General features: G+C 42.2%; 1 protein-coding gene across 3 annotated transcripts in view; it reads right to left on the bottom strand.

The window, feature by feature from the left end:
• The window catches only part of STK3 (serine/threonine kinase 3), a 287,562-nt gene that overhangs the window by 140,511 nt on the left and 128,263 nt on the right, over positions 1–18,788 (bottom strand). For all 3 annotated transcript variants that reach the window (XM_030553550.1, XM_030553551.1, XM_030553552.1), the window contains exon 7: positions 4,096–4,233. In XM_030553550.1, coding sequence (XP_030409410.1) covers positions 4,096–4,233 — 138 coding nt within the window. The remainder of the gene's footprint in view (positions 1–4,095; positions 4,234–18,788) is intronic.

Here is an 18,788-nt window from a genome sequence, read left to right on the forward strand (position 1 = left end):
ATATTCATAATTGTAGCAAAGTAGCTGTTCAATATGTAACTACGAACAATCCAGAAACAGCACCTGGGTCTATCCTTGAAATGTAGGGCATGTCTACACTACAGCCTTGCTCCCACCAGTGTAAGTGCCCTAATACACCAAAAGAGTAACAACTTCTTCCCCACATGAGAGGCATAGGGTTTATGTCAGTGTAGTTAGGGCAACACAGTGTCCCTGTAGACACTGCCTTAACTACATCAACTGTTGGCTGTCATTCTTGTCAATTTCACAGCTCTGTGCTGAAGCTCCCTGCTGTGAACCCCACATCCAGCTCACAGCTTGGGCTGCCATCCTAGGGCAGGTGGGGGGCTCCAGCTAGAGCCTGGCTGTCCCCCAGGCTCCTGGCTCCCCACTCCTAGCCAGGGTTCTGCCCAGGCTCCCCACTCGGAGCCGAGCTGCCATCCAGGCTCCCCACTGGGATCCCTGCTGCCTCCCAGCTCCCCACTTGGATCTGGGAGCCTGGGCAGCAGCCTGGCTCAGAGTGGGAAGCCAGGATCCCAGGCATCAGTCTGGCTTGCAGCAGGGAGGCAGAAGCCCAGGCGGCAGCCTGGCTCATAGCAGAGAGCTAGGAGCACACGCAGCAGCAGGGCTCCCAAGAGGGAGTCTGCGCAGCAGCCTGGATAAGAGCAGGGAACTGGGAGGCTGGGCGGCACCCTGGATCAGAGCAAGGAGTCTGGGCAGCAGCCTGGATCAGAGCAGGAAACCCAGGTGGCAGCCCAGCTAGGAGTGGGGAGCCCAGGCAGCAGCCCGGTTGGGGGGGGAGGAGCTGAGAGCACAGGCCCTCAGCTCCAGGCGGAGCTCCCCACTGATAGCCTGGCTGCCACCCAGCCTCCTGGCTCCCGGCTGGGCTGCAGCCTGGGCTTCCAGCTCCCCATTCCCAGGTTATGGACTTGAAAAACAGCAGTAAATATAGCCCAGGCTGTACGTCAACTTAAGTCTATTTAAGTTTGTAGGATACACATGCCCTTAGACTATTACCTTTTTCAACTATGGCCTGTTTCTTGTCTCACTCACATCAGCTTTAGAATGGTGACACTCACAGAAATACATGGTGTTAATCAATTTACAAGAATATAAATGAGAGGGGAATAAGGCTTGATGTTTGTGACATGGCATAAAACAGTGGAATGATCAGCTATATCTGTACGTAACTTAGATATTCAGTAAAAATTAGTATTTCCAGAGTTCATACTGAACTTATAAAATGCCCTGGCTAATATCACAATGCTTGTAAAATTGGTTTTTTCTCATATGGATTGCTGATTCACCAGACTGATTAAAATCTAAAGCTCTCTTTACATACTGTTTTGCCACACTTACAGTTTGAAGCAGTGATCATAGAAGGAATATGGAAGTACTTCATAGCCTTATTTCTGAATTAGGTCATTCTTTGGCACTACATACTAATACTGTAATTGTAAGAATTTTAATCTCTTTGTAGCGGAGTCAGAAAATTCAGGAAAGTAAAAAATTGTTATAGTCTATCCCCCTATCACAGTAGGATTATTACCTACAGGAAACTGAAAATTCAATTTGAATTTCTGAAATTGAAAAAACTAACCAAAAAAAAGTAAAGAAAAATGTCAACAAAATTCTCATGATGTTTTTTTCTCTTTTTTTTGACCAGATATATTGCTGTCAACCAGTCGGTTCTACTTATGCTAGCTGTTCCTTGGAACCTCTGCCTCTAAAGTTAAGGTTTTTTAGGCAGCCATAGAAGGGGAAAGCATGGGAATCACGCTGTCATGGAAGGAGATGGTCACTTAGGGAACTGGGCAGAGCTACTGGCCTCTGCATAGTCAACCTTGGTATTTGGCCTGGAATAGATGTGTGGTTTCTTTGAACATTCACTGATATAGGGAGTCAAAATTATTTTCAACTTTTAAAGAAAGTTTAAGAGAAAACTGGGGTTGTATATTTTACCCCTTTACTAGTTTTCTCCATAAAGGAAACAATCTAGCCTGGTATTTTCAGGTCTCTGCACTCTTCTGCACGTGTGAAGTTTAGTACAGCCTCTCACAATAGCATACCAAATAGATTTCCTAATTCCACAACACTTGCTTTCTTGAAATCTAAAACCCTTGTATTGTTCAGTTCTATTATTCTCATTTCTTGCTTTGCAGATTTCTGGGAGCCATGGTGTGACCCAGGGACCTTTTGGTGCCAACTGGCAGAGGGGATAGGGAATGCATAGAGTTTTATAGGGATCCTCTGGGTCAGATATATGTATAATAGTTCACCAAAGGGTGATACATAAGGTCTCTGCTGAGAGCCATTAGCCCACTGGTATTCTTAATCATTGTGAAATGTATGTACGGATAATATTTAAGGAGTTATATATCTATATTGAAAATTATGTTTTGAGGTCTTGGATTTAAAGCGGGTCCCCAGGAGGTAATTTGCCTCACATGGGTTCCTTTTAGGCAGGAGATAACAGAAACTTATCTCCCTTTCTGATCATTTGTATGTTGTCTGCCTCAAAAGGAGGACTACTGCATACAGACCCAGTGCCAGTCAAAAGGTTGCAAAATCCACACGAGAGAAAATCTACAGGAAGAAACAAAACAGCAGGGAGTGTTCTGTTTATGAATGATGACAAAGGCGCTGTCTACACTGGAACCTGGACAACAAAACGTTTGTTGCTCCAGGGTGTGAAAAAAAAACACACCCCAGAACGACAAAAGTTTTTCCAACAAAAAGTGCCGGTGTGAACAGCGCTTTTTGTCAGCAGGAGAGCGCTCCTGCTGACAAAGCTACCACCATGCGTTGGGGGTGAAAGTTTTTTGTTAGCACGTGAACTCTCTCCTGCCAACAAACAGTGGCTACACTATGCATCTTTTAGCAACTTGGCTGTAGTGGCACAGTGCATAGTGTAGACATAGCCAAAAGAAGGGACTTGTATATCTGGAGGTGGGGAAAGGCATATCGTTGGTCCTTCTCCTGGGAAGCAAGCTGACAGCATGCCTGTCTCATGATCCTGTTGGAATTCCCTTCCAGACCTTTCCACTCAGCTTATCCAGAACACCTTGTGTAGTTCTGGAAAAACATTTTATCCAGGTCTCTGGGATCCAAAAAACTCAGTTCGACTTCACTCATCACTCAGGTTAATTTGCTCACTCTAGCTAGGCCCAGCCACAGGGAGTTTAGGCATAGTGTGATACTGTACCACATTTCCAGTTCATGTCACATACTACACAGTTTATATATGTCTTTCCTAGCTACTAACAGCTATACTTACATGTAAAGACCAATCGCTTTGCAGATTACATAAGGCAAGATTATTAGTTCTCCTTACTTTTGTTTATTATAAACTTAATCACAATAGTTAGTTCATTTCTTACTCCCCTTTTTTACTAAAAATATATTCACAATAGTTAGTTGTTTCAGCAATTACTTGTTCAGGCTCATCTTGTCTTAACTTGGGCCTGCTCATGTCAGCTAAGTTATCCCTACAAAACCCAGCCAACCCGTTTGTAAAGCCCTGCAAGGACTTTGGGCCTGCATCACTCTACAAGACATGAGATTATCTAGTTCAGGGGTAGGAACCTGCAGCACGCAAGCTGATTTTCAGTGGCGCTCACACTGCCTGGGTCCTGGCCACTGGTCCAGAGGGCTCTGCATTTTATTTAATTTTAAAAGAAGCTTCTTAAATTTTTTAAAAGCCTTATTTACTTTACATACAACAATAGTTTAGTTATATATTATAGACTTATAGAAAGAGACCTTCTAAAAATGTTAAAATGTATTACTGGCACGTGAAACCTTAAATTAGAGTGAATGAATGAAGACTCATCACACCACTTCTGAAAGGTTGTCGACGCCTGATCTAGTTAATTACGTCTGGCTTTAGAATGCACATTATGATTTGATTTCATATGTAACCATTTGCTATTATTTGAATCTCTGTACTTTGTTAGATAAACTTCAAGAAAGAAGGAGCATGTGGCCAGAACAAGATTTCTGATGACCCTTGGTTCCTAGAAATCCTCACAATAGTTCTGGCTTGAGACCAGGAAACCAAAGAGAATGCATTGCCTTAGCAACTTAAATACTGACCTGTAGGAGTTGTGTTGCAGTAGCTCTCTGCTCAGGATTCTTCACTAAACACTTTTTCACAAAATCAGTAAACTCATCAGACCAGAGCTCCGGCTTCCGGAATGTTGGCGGTGGATTCGTGGGAATCATAAAAATAGCCTAGTTAAAAAAATTAAAACAAAAATAGAAAGGTGAAAACATATCAGCAAAATCATAACATTGTAGCCAAATAAACATATTTCTTTAACCACCTTTTTTTTTTTTTTTTTTTAAATCAGACTGAGAATCTGGAGGACAAATTTTAACTGGTCTAGAATTTCCAATAGGATTGAGATTCAGGAAGCAAATCCATCTGCTACCAATGCAGATATTTCCAATTAGATTTCCTCTATTTAAATTGTACCTCATTGAGCACATCATTCTTTATTTTATCTATTATTGTTATCAGTCTTGAGAGACGATTTTGCCCTTTCAGAACCTCTTAGCACAAGTCAGGGCACTTCCTAGTTCTGCAGACATATCTAAAAATATTGCTGTTGAGAACCAGATCCACTTACCATCTCTTAAGTTAATTTCAATTTTATACAAGCAAAATTGCTGAAGAAAGTCCGATCAATCCTATTTACTTTTGCATTCTAAAATGTTCAGGTGTAATTAAACACCTTGATTCTGTCAATGTGATTTAAAACTAATTCTGAAAATGGAGAAGATGCCACTGAAGGCACACAGCAATAATAAAATGTAAACAAAATCCTGTCACTAGCTTACTGGTATGAAAAGGTTGTACAGAAATTGTGAAAATGGCAACATTTTATCCTGCTTGTTGAAACCCACATACAGAGAAATTCTCCAGGTAGTACTCCTGAGGGAATTCTGTGCCACTGCACATGCACAGAATTCATGTCCCCTGGAAATTTTTTGCTTCCCTGCAGAAAAATGACTTCTGACAGGGAAGCAAAGGAAAGTAGCAAGAACGGTCATGGGGCCCTCCCCAGTGGCGCCAGCTCATCGTTTCAGGTGCTCGGAGTGGGGCTGGGGATGCCTGGCCAGTGGCTCCTAGCCTGCACTGGGCTCAGCTTCTAGTCTGGGCTGAGGGAGGACCGGACTTCCTCTTCCCTTGCAAGGAGCGGCCAGCACTGCGGCTGGGGCCGGGGCATCCAGACCCCCAACCCTGCACCCAAACCATCCCTTACTTAGCCCTTACACTCAAACCCCCACCCCAATGAGCACCACCCCCCTGCACATGGACAACCCCAATGAGCCCCCCAAACCCACATTCTTACCCCACTGATCCTCAACCAATTGCACCCAGACCCCACCTCACCAAGCCCCACTCTCCCCTGCTAAGCCCCCTACACCCAGATGCTCCACCAAGCCCCATGTTGCCCACACACAAACCCTCCCTACTGAGCCCCAACCACCTTCACCTGGACTCCCCTACAGAGTCCCATTCCCTCTGCACCCAGAACATCCCCCACCCCCCAACAAGGCCATGTGCATCCATATGCCCCCGCACACCAGGACCTCCCAGTAAGACACTCACACTCAGATTATCCCACACAGAATCTTCTCATCCCACACCTGGATTCCCCCACACTAAGCCATTCCACACTTGAATCTTGCAGGGCTGAGCCTGCCTGCCCCACACAGGGATCAGGGGCCAGGGCTGGGTGTGTGTGCGAGACTGTCCCTCTTGCTCACTATCTTGGTGCAGCTGGTGTAGGGGCAAGGCCCCAGCCCTTGCAATGCTAGGATCAGGTGCAGCCTCACTGAAAAGTCTGTGTCCCTGAGCAGAGGGGAAAAGGAATGCAGGGTGATACCCCATCTTCATGCAGCCAATGGCCTGTGCTCCCCTCTACCATGCTGTAACCTCCACATTTATTTATTGACAAATAAAATATGCAGAATTTTGCAGAATTTTAAAATATTGTGCATAGAATTTTTATTTTTTGGTGTAGAATTCCCTCAGGAGTACAGATTGGGGGCGGGGAACACACTATACATCCCTTCTTTGTTCTGTTTAAGTCCAAGAGATTTTGCCACTGATTTTCATGACCCTAGATTTTACCCTAACTGAGGAGCTACCTGCATAAGAGGAGGAAAAGAAAGATTAATAGACACTTTTCTGAGGTATTAGTTTGAACTATCACCTTAATAAGATGAGGGAAAAAAATTTAATCAATGAAGTGCCATATGTTAATATTAAATACGTATTTCATTAATTACTGTATAGAATTACAAATAGTTGCAAAGATAGCAGCACACGGTGTATTAAAAGATGTAAGGTTTTTTTAAAAAAGTCATTATTCACTTCTCAAACCAGGTTCAGTTGGGATCATCACTTTTCCTCATGTAAGAAGATGGGGAAACATAGTACTCATTCATTGTAACCATCCTACACAGATAAATGTAACTTTGAAGAAGGGGAAGAAAAAACAAAATGAAATGACCACAGAGTGATGTAAAAAAAAAGAGACAATTTATTCTTATCGTCTGCATAGCAAACATACCAACCAACATTTGAAATACTGCCGGGAGGGGAGAGGAGAGAGACACGAATTTGAGATTTTCAGCATAATCCCTAAACATATTTTTGATAGTTTACGAAAGCCCAGTATCTTGTTCAAACACCTCAATCTAAAATTAAACTCATATTCTCAAGAAAAGCTGAACATATGTTGAATTTGTACAACCAAAATATTCACTATAATTTTCAGAGAATAAATATTTCAGTACCAAATAACTGATTTCAATTCAAATACTTGTATTTTATAGATCAGTTCATTTGTCACCTAATAGGAAACGTACAGTAACAAAACTGGCCACATGGTTTAACAAAAGTAATACTCCTGCTGCCATAATTAAAGTTATTTTTCTTTATTTTCTTGGAGAGGGGTACCCTACTCCAATATAAGGTCTCTCCAACGCAGCACTTGAGCTCAGATGCATGAAAGTAGTACTATGCACTACTGATAGGCCTCCATGCTGGCATTAAACTACTAGTTTGCAGTACCAGACTAATTGTTTATCAGTATAAATGAAGTACTGCTGCTATAAAGCAAAAAGATGACAAACTCAGCTGCTTCTGTCCTTGAAGGTAATGATCTCTTTTGAACTTTGAGCTGCTGAGGCAATCTTATCTCAAGATAATCTTAAACTTAACATATAATTTCTGCAGTAGCTATAGGAAACACAAGGATAAAACGGTCTACTTAGTATCATCATAAAATGAGCTAAAAATATACATCTTAGATTTGATCATAAACACTGAACTGTGACACACAGAACAAATAAGTCTAAATATATGAGCCATCATATTTAGGGGCAAGGTTATTTTAATTAACTATATAGCAGCTAAGAATCATATCAAAGAATTTACTTCTTTATAGCCAACAAATGACTGACCATTTATTCTTAAATGGTAAACAATACAAGCTACGAAAGTATATATAAAGCTTAAACTTAGGCTCCTAGATCCATATTTAGGTACTTAAATAAAAATGGGTAATCAGCACTACTGAAAATCAGGCCACTTATTTAGGTGCTTAAACTTGGATTTAGAATCCTCAACAGTAGGCTCCTGTTTCTTTAAAATCTTGACCTATTATTTCTCCTGCAATGTTAGTTTGCAAAACAATTTTAGATGCACTTTTGTAATATAAAGACTATGTGAAATACTGTATACGCAGTACAAAAGTACAGATTCAATTAAAATACAAGATCATGGTTTATACTTCGGGGGGGAGGGAGGAAGTGAAATTAAACTTTAAATTGAACCCCCTGTCAATATAGGAAATACTAAAAAACAGTAGATTATTTATCCAAAGAAAAGAACAAGATGCTTAGGCAAACAAATTATATACATACATATATGTCAGTCTATATATTTTTATCTGATCTCAAAAACTGTTTTGATGGAAGAATGTTAATATTCAGAAAGATTAGCTTCCCAGTTTATTTGTGTCTACGCAACATGTTGCTTAACTACATATTTTACCATAAATCAAATGAAAAAGAAATCTTCTCTAAATTCTAGTGTTTGTTCAAAACGTTGATCACTTCCTTTTTCCAGGGCTTGTACAGCTCCATTCTTTTTTCTTTTCTCTAACTGCTCCTTCAGTCTCCTTCAGTCCTTGCTGGTGTACTGCCTGGTCCCACCTGAAGTCTTCTTCTCATCTTCATACCTTGTACTCACGCCATAGGTCATCTTGTTCACCCCCTGCCCTCCCATGGCTTTAACTATGACTTTCCTACAGGCATTCTTGAATCTATTACACATACATGCCCCTGGGCAAGTCACCATTATCTAACGGGTGCATCTATCTTAGCCACTTATATGGCCCCCATTACTGTAAAATCTGAGTATAATCCTCTTCACTACATCCCTGAGGTAGGAAAGCACTATTATGTCAATTTTACATGTGAATCACTGAGATATAGAAAGAGCGAAGGAACATCTACACTACAGAGACTATACTCACATAGCTACAGCAACATTACCTCATACCTTGGCTACTGTAACCATCTACTCCAGGGCTTCTCAAACTTCATTGCACTGCGACTCCCTTCTGACAATAAAAAACTTCAGGAAGGGGGACCGAAGCCTGAGCCTCAGTGTCCCAGGTGGGGGTGCCAAAGCCAAAGTCCGAGCCCTGCTACCCCGAGTGGAGCTGTGGGAAAGCAAAGCTGAAGCCTGAGCCCCACCACCCTGGAGTGGGGGCCGAAGCTGAAGCTTGAGGGCTTCAGCCATGGGTGGGGGCTGTAACCTGAGCCCAGCTGCCCAGAACTGAAGCCAAAGCCTGAGTCCTGCCACAGAGGGCTGAAGCCCTCGGGCTTCGGCTTCAGCCCTGGGCAGTGGGGCTCAGACTTCAGCTTTGGGCCCAGGCCCCAGCAAGTCTAATGCCACCCTGGCGAGCCCATTAAAAGAGGGTTGCAACCCATTTTGGGGTCCCAACCCATAGTTTGAGAACCGCTGTCTACTCCCCAGCCTCCCATTTTCTCATCTCTCCTTTCTGCAATCCAACCTAAACATGGCTGACAACCTCTCCCAACCTTCCAACCCAGGGCCGGTGCTTCCATTAGGCAACCCTAAGCGGTTGCCTAGGGCGCCAGGATTCGGGGGGGTGGCATTTTGTGCGCTCCCCACAAGGCACATGGGAGCTTCCGGTTCCACTCCAGTCGCACTGCCGAAGAAGGACCTTCTGCCGACGTGCCGCGGAAAACAGCGGCAGGCAATTGAGCAGCCCAATGACTACCGCTGTCGCCTGCGGCATTTCAGCAGAGGGTCCTTCTTCGGCGGCACGATGGGAATGGAACTGGAAGCTCCCGCGCGCCCTATGGGGAGCGCACAAAATGCTGCCCCCCGAATTCTGCCTAGGGCGCCAGAAACTCTGTTCCAACCCCATCTCACCTTTCTACTTCCTATTACTGCCTTCACATCTTTTCTGTATAAAGTTTAAGCTTCCCCAGTTCACCTTCAAAGTACTCTGTGATTTGGTGTCCTCTGTTTCCTTTCAAGAAATTTGCAAAGCAGTCACTAGAAAAACAGAACTAGACCCAGCTCTCAAAAGATAGGATAGAGGATGTCTTTAAACACTTTGGCAGATCTCATCCTACATTTAAAAAAAAAATCTATTATTTTAACTTGAAGAAGTGTTCACCAGTTTGTGTCTGGCTACCCAGTGGGTGCACAGAAAGCACATTTACATTGTGCCCTCATCTCCTCCTATATCCCCACTTCCTTTGCTTACCCAATGTATTATTCTTAGCCACTTTCTTTGGCTGTGCCTCCCTTAGACTTTTTTCCTAAAATTTCCCCACCATTATTACCACCAGTCCAGTTCCACTGGCGGTAGCAATGGTGGCAGTGCAAACATAGACAGTGCTCCAGGCAGGTCAAGATAACAGTAGTTAACTAGTTAGCAGCTGCTAGCACCTTATGTACATTGGTCCTCTAATCACTGCTCCCAGTGCCTGGGCTAGTAGCAGCCCAGTGGTAGCAACTGAGAGATATGTTATGGGAGCGGGGGGGGGTGTCTTAACTAGAGAAGGTCGTTTTCCCACCTCATTCCTATTTTCAGACCCTGTATACCTGAGAGAGATTCCCAAGTGACTTGCCCAGGTTTCAAAGGAAATACAGGGCAGAAGTAGAAATAAAAAACTCAGGTCACTTGACTCCTACTCTTAGTTTAAATCATGAAAGCATCCTTCCAGGTATTCTATTTTACAGGCTAAGAGATGTCAGAGAACAAACATTTGAGTTTAAGTTAGTCTTATTTTTCTTCAACTTAATCTGTGTTTGCCTTTGTCCTGTCTATAAAAGAGATTCCATCCTGTCCTGAACTGACCTTTCCAATTTTATGCCTCCAGTTCAGATCTACAAATAATAGATATTTAGGAATATCTTTACATACAGTGCTTTGGGACAAATTCTGGACCTCAGCTGTGGAATGAGGATTTGTGGAGGCTCTCCCCAAAGAACATTTGATAATGTGGGAGGATGCAGGACAAGTCCAGAGGATACACCACTATGCAGAACCTTTGACAATCCATCTCAAAGTGGGGAATACATTGGACAACCTAATACTGAGTTGCTACTACAGCCATTGGAATGAATTAGCCTTTGCCGTGACTGAGTGGGATCTCCTCTGCCCCCCTATACAACTGCCCAGGTCCCTCAACATCTAGTCATCCCTGTGCTGAGCTGAGGATTTAGTCCTAATAAGATGGATATGCATCTGATTTTTCCTTTGATTATATTTAGTATGCCAGCAATATAAATGAAGTCCAGACTGAAAACATTTTTTAGTGAAGGTTCTTTTCTGGATGATTTTATTGGTGTGATAATGTAATTAGTAGAATTAGGATATGCCACAAGAAAAAATGAGAAACTTCATACATCATGTGGAATTTCTTCTTCTGAAAACTTTTGTGACTTATTCGTTCTATCATTCATAGTGACACACCTGTACATTTCATACAACCTAAGAACACATCACATGCCCAGCAGCAGTTTAGCAAAGGAACTGCACCTTTCTGCTTTGTTTTCTGCTCTGAGAGTAGGTTAGGCATATTGTTTGGGCTTGAACGCTGGGTGACTGCCATAGAGCCTTTTGGGGTGCATCTACACTGCAGCTGGGAGCAAGCCTCCCAGCCCAGTTAGTGCACTAAAAATAGCAGCATGGATGTTGCTACTCAGGCAGCAGCTCAGGCTCGGAAGCATACCTAACCCTCTGAGTCTAAGCCGGGGTGGGCAAACAGGCTGTGTCCAGCCCGTGAGACCTTTTAATCTGGCCCTCAAGCTCCTGCCAGGGAATGAGGTTGGGGCTTTCCCCACTCCACATGGCTCCCGGAAACAGCGGCATGTTCCCCCTCCAGCTCCTACACATAGGGGCAGCCAGGAGGCTTCGCATGCTGTCCCTGCCCCAAGCACTGGCTCTGCAGCTCCCATTGGCCAGGAACCGCAGAGAGGGGACATGCTGCTGCTTCCGGGAGCTGCTTGAGGTAAGCGCTGCCCAGCACCTGCACCCCTGACCTTCTCCCATGCCCCAACCCCTCTCTCAGCCCTGACCACCCCCTCTTCAAACCCCTCAGTCCCAGCCCGGAGCACCCTCCTGCCCCACAAACCCCTCATCCCCAGCCCCACACCAGAGCCCGCACCCTCAGCCAGAGCCCTCATCATTCTCCACACTCCCCAACCCTCTACCCCAGCCCAGAGCCTCCTTCCCTGCACCCCCAACTCCCTGCCTGGAGCCCCCTCCCGCACTCTGAACTCCTCATTTCTGGCCCCACCCCAGAGCCCACACCCCCAGCCGGAGCCCACACCCCCAGCCAGAGCCCAACCCCCCAATTTCGTGAGCATTCACAGTCTGCCATACAATTTCCATAACCAGATGTGGGCCTCAGGCCAAAAAGTTTGCCCACTCCTGGTCTAAGCTCAGGTGGCCAGCCCAAGCCTCCCCTGGTACCACAACATGCATACTGCTATTTTTATCACACTACCTCAAACCAAACTAGTGCATGTCTTTCTACTAGGGAGAGCAGCACTCTCCCAGCTGCAATGTAGACATACCCTCAGTTTACTGTCAGTTTGCTTTTCTTGTCACTATTTCTCCCATACAGTTGGAATGTTATTGAAGGTGTTTGGCAGTCATTTTTCTACATCTTGCTTGTTTTGTCATTTTTTGATATTGGTGATGTTGTGAGACATTTTGCCAGGTGGAATTAACAGGAACATAAGCCTTTCTGAAAGGAACAGTGATTCACAAGGACTGGTAGGAGCAAGGTATCCTTAGGCAATGTGTGAAGTTACTTTTCTTTTGGCTGTTTTGGCATTGCCTACTTATACTAATTACATTATCACTTCAGTCAACAAACTTCCAAAAATAAGCAGATATAACATTCTTATGGAGATGCTGAATCACTTGAGAAAAAAATCAATTGCCTTTAAATAATTAAAAGAAAAGTAATCTGAGATACTGTAACAGTTCTCCCTTAAAGGTGACACACAAAGGAAGTTAGTGAAATTCCATCAGCTTTAGAAATGTGACCTCTAATAACCAGGCTAAAAGGTGCACTTAGCACACTAGCATTTTAAAATTGTACCTATTTTCTTCTTTGGGACCCACCTCAGAGGCTTGACGCATCTTCAGTGTAAAATGATGGTGCAGCAATCTCTAAATTGGTAACAGTAAATTTAGCCACAGAAACCCAGTTGCAGCACAGAAGCAGACTATAGGGGTAGGAGAAAAGGGTGGATTATATGAAATATAAAAAACTTTAGCGCACATAAATGTTACATGCAAGAATGAGGTAGAGGATGCAAGTAATTACCAGCAGGCCAGGGAGTGCAGAATGCAACCTTTCAGAGAAGAAAGGAAGTTTGTCTCCTGAAAAGTCCAAGAGCTCACTCACACACACATTTCTAACAGAGGTTACAAGGGGAGACCAGACCATCTATTCATTTAGCACCAGAAAAGCAGAGCAACAATTTCTATTGAATTAAATATCTGAGCTATGCCAAGCTCATCACATAAACTGTACCTTGCTTAACTGGAACACTTATACCTTTAAAAAAAGGCAGAATTGTATCACTTCAAAATGGATTACTCAAGAGTGTCTTTAGAGAATACCCAATCAAGGCTAACTTAACCCAGGGATGACTCTTGCTCCAGATATCTGTAGCTGACCACTCATTTATCTAACATATTAGAAACAAAATAAGGACTGATAACACTGCTCTACAGCCAAAATGCTTCTGAAATAAATGTAGTCCAACTTTACTAATTCTGGGTCACTGAGAACGAAAATGATGCTTAAAATTGTTGATTGGCTCTAGTTTTCAAGATATGCTATTGGGTCAGTATATACGACCCTTGACTTGGGAATGGCGGAGGATAAGTGAGTTATAAAGGGAAGGGATCTCAATTTAAACCAGAAATGACTAAAATACATCTTTGACTGGATCTATGAATAAATCTATGACTGGGTTTGGACAGTACTTGCTTTTTAGGCAAAACAATGAAGGATACAATCTGAAGCTGGTATTGCATCATACATGATATGAATTGCATCATGTTATTCCTAGAAGTCATGGATGATGCAATCATAACGAAGCTTACATCACTCTGCTGAACAAATTGCCCTATATCAGATCTAGAAATCATACAGTGTCGTGCTCTCTTTGTCAGTGTTTGATTTTGCAAAGGGACACATTTCTGTTTAGCTAAAGTGAGCAGAGATGCCTCGTACTTGTGTGAACAGTGCAGATAACTTCTGCTATGTTTGTGGTGAAGTGACTTTTGCATCACAAAAGCGCAGTATAACCACTATGGTTAAGAAAGCCTATCACCTTTATTTTGGCTGCAAAATTGGAGATCAGGACAAGAAGTGGGCCCCACACATATGCTGCAACATTTGTGCAACAAATCTTTGCCAGTGGTTGAACAGGAAAAGGAAATCTATGCCTTTTGCAGTGCCAATGATTTGGAGAGAGCCAACAGATCATACCAGCAATTGTTACTTCTGCATGGTGCCTCCAGTTGGGAAAGGTGTGTCAAAGAAGAAAAAGTGGACTGTGCATTATCCAAACATTCCATCAGCTATACGCCCAGTACCCCACGGAGAAGGACTGCCGGTTCCTGATGCACCAGAATCATTCTCACTTGAGTCAGAGGAGGAAGAGGATGAAACTTCTGGTCCTGAACCATCAATGTCACAGGACCCACATTTTCTCCCATCCTCCTCCTCTGAACCACACCTCATAACACAAGGTGAACTGAATGATCTTGTCAGGGATTTGGAACTACCCAAGAGTAAGGTAGAGCTGTTGGGCTCCAGACTACAGCAGTGGAATCTCCTGGCAGGCTATCAGAGCAAATGGAGCCACTCAATGCTTGCAGACTATTGCTGGACAGTGACAAGAGATGCTCCATTTAATGAATACAAGAGACAAGGCAAGAAGCGCCGAGTAGACACTGAATAGGACTAAACTATGTACATAACAGTTTTTTGCATTTTGTTTCATAATAAATTTTATTTCTATAACCCTTTTGCTGATTTTTAAAGTGTTACATAAACAGGACAGGTGAAATATTATCATGTAAAACAACCATAAACACATGAAAAGACCTAGGTTTACAATTTATGATTAAAACTCTACTATCTACACAATATACATAGACATAAAATGTAAAAACTTAAATATCTTAGAAACAGTAGCCAATCAGTTGTTTTAATTGTCATATTTGAATTCAGCACATCAAAATACATAATAAATATCACATTTTATCTCTGAAGCAGGTGACTTCTCAAAAATTGTAGACCAGTGTAATATTGAAGGACACGTATTATATCAAATGTTTGAGTAAAGAAAGCAAGAAGAAAATTCCTCATCAAGGTCATGAAAGGTCATTATGACCTTTGATCAGGAAATGCAGGGGAATGAAAGACATGGAAATGGATTTAAGAATCAGGGTGCAGCTTTAGTAACTTAACAAAAGGGCAAAGTATACATGCCCATACCCTCTCACATACTGCACACTTAACTGGGTCCAGTGTGGTATTACAAGGTTCCCACCATATAAATCAATAACTTGTGGAACATCCTCTTCCATCTTCCCCTAGAATCAGCTTACTTTTGAATCCCCTTGCCTTCACCCCCCACAAGAGAGTATCAGCAGGGACCTCACTCAGCAAAGACTCCAAGTCTCCCTTTCTTTTTGCAGGTACCAGCAAATCCTGGGTCTCATTTACCTCTGGAAGCTGTTCCTTTTCAGCTTTTATCCACACTGGACACCAGCTGCAAGCTACGACCACAAAATATTGCCCATATTATCTCGTAACTTCCCATTCCTACTCCTTTTCCCTGACAAGGCTTTCATAATGCTGTGAAGAAGGTGAAAAGCCCACTATATCTCTGCCAAGTTGAGCCAATGGGGAACACATTCCTTTCTGATCCTAAGAGTAGATGACTGATCAGACCCACAACATCCTAGAATCACAGCAACAACAGGGAGGCATGATAGGACAGTGGGATAGACCCAGGCCAGTTGAGTATAGCAGAAGGCAGATATACTGGCCACTGGATTAACAGTTTTCTGTTCCCTGACTGACCAGAGCAGGGGCTGCTCCAGGCTAATGAGAACACCTGACTCTAATTAACCTGCAAAGAGTCAGATGAGGCCATTCAGTTAATGTGACCACCTGACTCTAATTAAGGCCCTGCTGATACTATAAAAAGGGCTCACTCCAGTCAGACAGGGAAGAGCCAGAGGCAAGGAAGTGCAGCTGAAGGGCTGGTTACTGAAAATACCCTCAGACCATTGTTAAAGGAGCCCTAAGGTAAGGGAGAAGCAGGAGAGCTGTGGGGAAGTGGCCCAGGGAAATGTAGCAACTCTGGCAGTGAAAGGTTGGCTGCCAACAACTGCTACCATTAGGGTCCCTGGGCTGGAACCTGGAGTAGAGGGTGGGCCTGGGTTCCCCCCAACCCACCACTACAGGAACATCTCCTGGGAGAGAAAGTCGGGCCCCTGTCAGGACAGGAGGCTGAACAGAGACTGTGGGAGTTCTCTCACCAACATCCTTGCAGGCCTCTGATGAAAAGGGCTCAGTAGACTAACCCTGGCCCTAGAGAGAGAAGGGCTACGTGGAGGGTCACAGTGAGCCACTGAGACTAGCATAAACCGCCTAGAAGCGCAGGACCCATGGGAGCAAGGTTAGAGCTCTGCCACAACAGCCATAAAGCAAGATGGCTCTTGAAAGTCCAGGCAGGTTTTAAATTTATAGAGGAGGAGGGAGTAATAACCAATCAACTCCTCTATGCCCCTCCACCAGGCAATGGAAGGTGACGATACCCTTTTCCTCCTCCCAGCATATTCCTCCATGTTCCAAAAAAGGAGAAAGGGCTGGCTCTCCCCCCGAATCCAGGAGGTTGGGCACAATTTCTTTTAGTCCGATCAAACAATCATACTCTTATCTTTCCCTCTCTCCCGCAGATACAGGTGGCATTTTCTAACCTAGAACAAAATATTGCCATAACTACCTTGATGATTAAATGACTACTCCTTTTTGTCAAAAGTCTAGGGTTGCCTTGAACTGAGATCTGTGGTTTGAACTTCATATGAAGGTTCATGGTTACCATTTATCACTCAACTACTGCTAGTGCTTATTTGGGGCCTGATCCAATGCCCATGGAAGTCAATGAGAAATTTTCCATTGACTTCAATGCCTGTATTTTTGGGCCCATAGCCTCCAATAGACAGTGAACAGTAATGTTTCTGTAAACTTTGTTAGTTTATTGCAATAAATTATTGGGAGATGATGTAAAAACTCCCCATAAACTTCAACTTTTCCAAAATGTTAAGAAAAACTGTGCTAATTTCTCAGCAATCTGAAAGATGACAAAATACTATGAATAAACTGGGAAAGACATATTATTGCTTTTTTTAAAAAAACTGGCATTTCTGAGTCATTCTCTCAAGTTGTCAAGGACACTAATTAGCTATCAGTGTATCTGTTAATACTGAAATTCCATGTAAGAAATCACAAATCAGTTTTTAAACTTCCTTTAATATGATTAAGAAGTCAAGAAAAATATTTTTAAACAAAATTTTTTTGAAATAATTACCATATTTTCCTCTGCAAATTACATCATCATCAAAGCAGAATAAAAACTATTTTCCTCTTTCAGAAGAGTTTCACTCCACTAGTGTCAGAAATGCCAATATTGATTAAAGTAAAAAATTAATTATTTTCTCATGATGAAAGGTGCTTCTCATTGAGAGTTACTTTGGCTTCCTGTTATGTCACTTTATATTTAAAAAGGACAGTATCAAGTAATTTAGCCCAAAATATAGGTTTTATAACATTTCTTAAGAGTTTAGTAAAATCCTTCACACACTCACTCTCTACATTTAATGTAAGCATTCCCCCAAACTGTTTTCATCCTAAATCAAAAATACATCCAGGAAATGAAAAGGACAAAAAACTACATTTGTCTATTTACAACTGAAGATTAATTAAATACTTCATCAGGCTTTGATCCTACATCAGGATCCGTAGCAAGAACACCTGCCCACTTAAGCATAGCTCCACCAATGGTTTCAATGGAATTTAAAGAGAAAAAAAGGTTTAGTGGAGACACAGGTTGCAGAGAGCAACAAATGAACATCAATGCAAACTTTTTAAAATGTTTTTGAGGGGAAAAATGTATATAAATAAGTAATTTAACATATAAACCCAATTTTATGTGCTTTTTTAACATATTTTTTAAAAGTAACAAATGACAAAACATACAAATTAAATAACATGGTATGGTATCAAAACTGTACTCAAATTGCTTTAGAATGACAAAAATATTTAACTTTAACACTAGTAGCCAAGTTCTTTTACAACTGTTACCAGTAGTTTAATACCCATTAACTACTGTAAGCTTCTCTTTGGAATGATGACCTTTGGATGCTGTTTAAAGCAAAACATGATGTACTTAAGATGGTAAAGTAATAAAGCAATAGACACAGAAAAAAGGAAATAAAGATAATAGAAACAATAGTCACATGATTAAGAGCAAAGATGGGTTATTAAAGGATAAGCGATTTATGTTGAGCCACACACTTAGTTACTGCCAGTAAATTCATAACATTTTGACAGAGTTACAATAAGTCAAGAATGTAAAGATATTGATCTCAAACATTTTGCAACAGTAACTGTAACAGTGCAGTTGTAAAACTACTGTACAGAATTAACCTTCACCTTCTTTTATGCTGCCACTTGTAACACAACTGCTGTCAGTTTCATATGTCACTTGCTCCTACTGTTAAGTGTGATATTTTGACTGGAATCACAACAACAAATTTCTTTTAAATTTCTAAACAATATTACCAATATGATTCTTCCTGCAGTAGGTCTCATTATAATGCCCAGTGTGGATGACATGAAATAGCCTATATTCTAAAACAACAAGTAAATTTTGGTTTTTTTAATTATTTTTTGAGTAAGTATATCCTATTATGAAACCCCAGGTCCTAGCTCAACTTTCTGCTTCTGGCAGGGATCTGGGACAAAGCTGCTTTCATGACTTAAGAGGCAGAACTTACCAGAGTAGCAGCAATTCACCAGTCAGGCAAACTCCAAGCTATTGCTCTTGATTGACAAACAATTTTATAACGTGCAAATTTTCCACCTCACTATTCAACCCTTTTCACATCATTAAATAT

The sequence above is a fragment of the Gopherus evgoodei genome, chromosome 2, assembly GCF_007399415.2.
Source record: "Gopherus evgoodei ecotype Sinaloan lineage chromosome 2, rGopEvg1_v1.p, whole genome shotgun sequence".
Lineage (NCBI taxonomy): Eukaryota > Metazoa > Chordata > Testudines > Testudinidae > Gopherus > Gopherus evgoodei.